This window comes from Acanthisitta chloris, unplaced genomic scaffold (genome assembly GCF_000695815.1).
Source record: "Acanthisitta chloris isolate BGI_N310 unplaced genomic scaffold, ASM69581v1 scaffold12414, whole genome shotgun sequence".
In the NCBI taxonomy this organism is placed as follows: Eukaryota; Metazoa; Chordata; class Aves; order Passeriformes; family Acanthisittidae; genus Acanthisitta; species Acanthisitta chloris.
In genome coordinates this window covers 18,052-18,444 of record NW_008667673.1, presented here as the reverse complement: position 1 = coordinate 18,444, position 393 = coordinate 18,052, and the positions used below count along the sequence as shown (strand labels likewise).

Sequence of the window (393 nt, the reverse complement as noted above, 5' to 3'; positions counted from 1 at the left end):
TGGGGCATGGGCACCTGGGAACATCCTGGTGCAACTGGGGAGGGCAGAGAGGCCACATCCCCAGGGGTGATGAGCAGTGTGTTGCCATCCCCACCTTGGAACTGTCCATCAGGATGGACATCCCTATGGGGCACACTGAGCCAGGCTGGGCTGCACAGGTCTGGGGCAGGATTGGGGACCAGCCTGTCTCCCCAAGTTCCTCCAGAGCCCTGAGCTCCCCCTCAAGCTGAGTCTCCAAGCTCCCCAGCCCCACCACAGCCCGAGGCACTGGGGTGGCAGTGGCAGGTCTATGTCCTCTCCTACCTATGCTCCTCTGGCAGATGTAGCCATGCTTCTCCTCCAGGCAGTTCCTGTCGTCCCAGCGCCCCGTGAAGTGTGGGGGTGATCCATGCC

General features: G+C 62.8%; 1 protein-coding gene across 1 annotated transcript in view; it reads right to left on the bottom strand.

The window, feature by feature from the left end:
* Positions 1-303: 303 nt before the first annotated feature.
* Positions 304-393, bottom strand: part of MRC2 (mannose receptor, C type 2) — a gene marked incomplete at both ends in the record, with an annotated part of 10,508 nt that continues 10,418 nt past the window's right edge. The window contains one exon of the mRNA XM_009072590.1: positions 304-393. This exon is cut by the window's right edge and continues 13 nt beyond it. Within this exon, the coding sequence (XP_009070838.1) occupies positions 304-393 (90 nt within the window).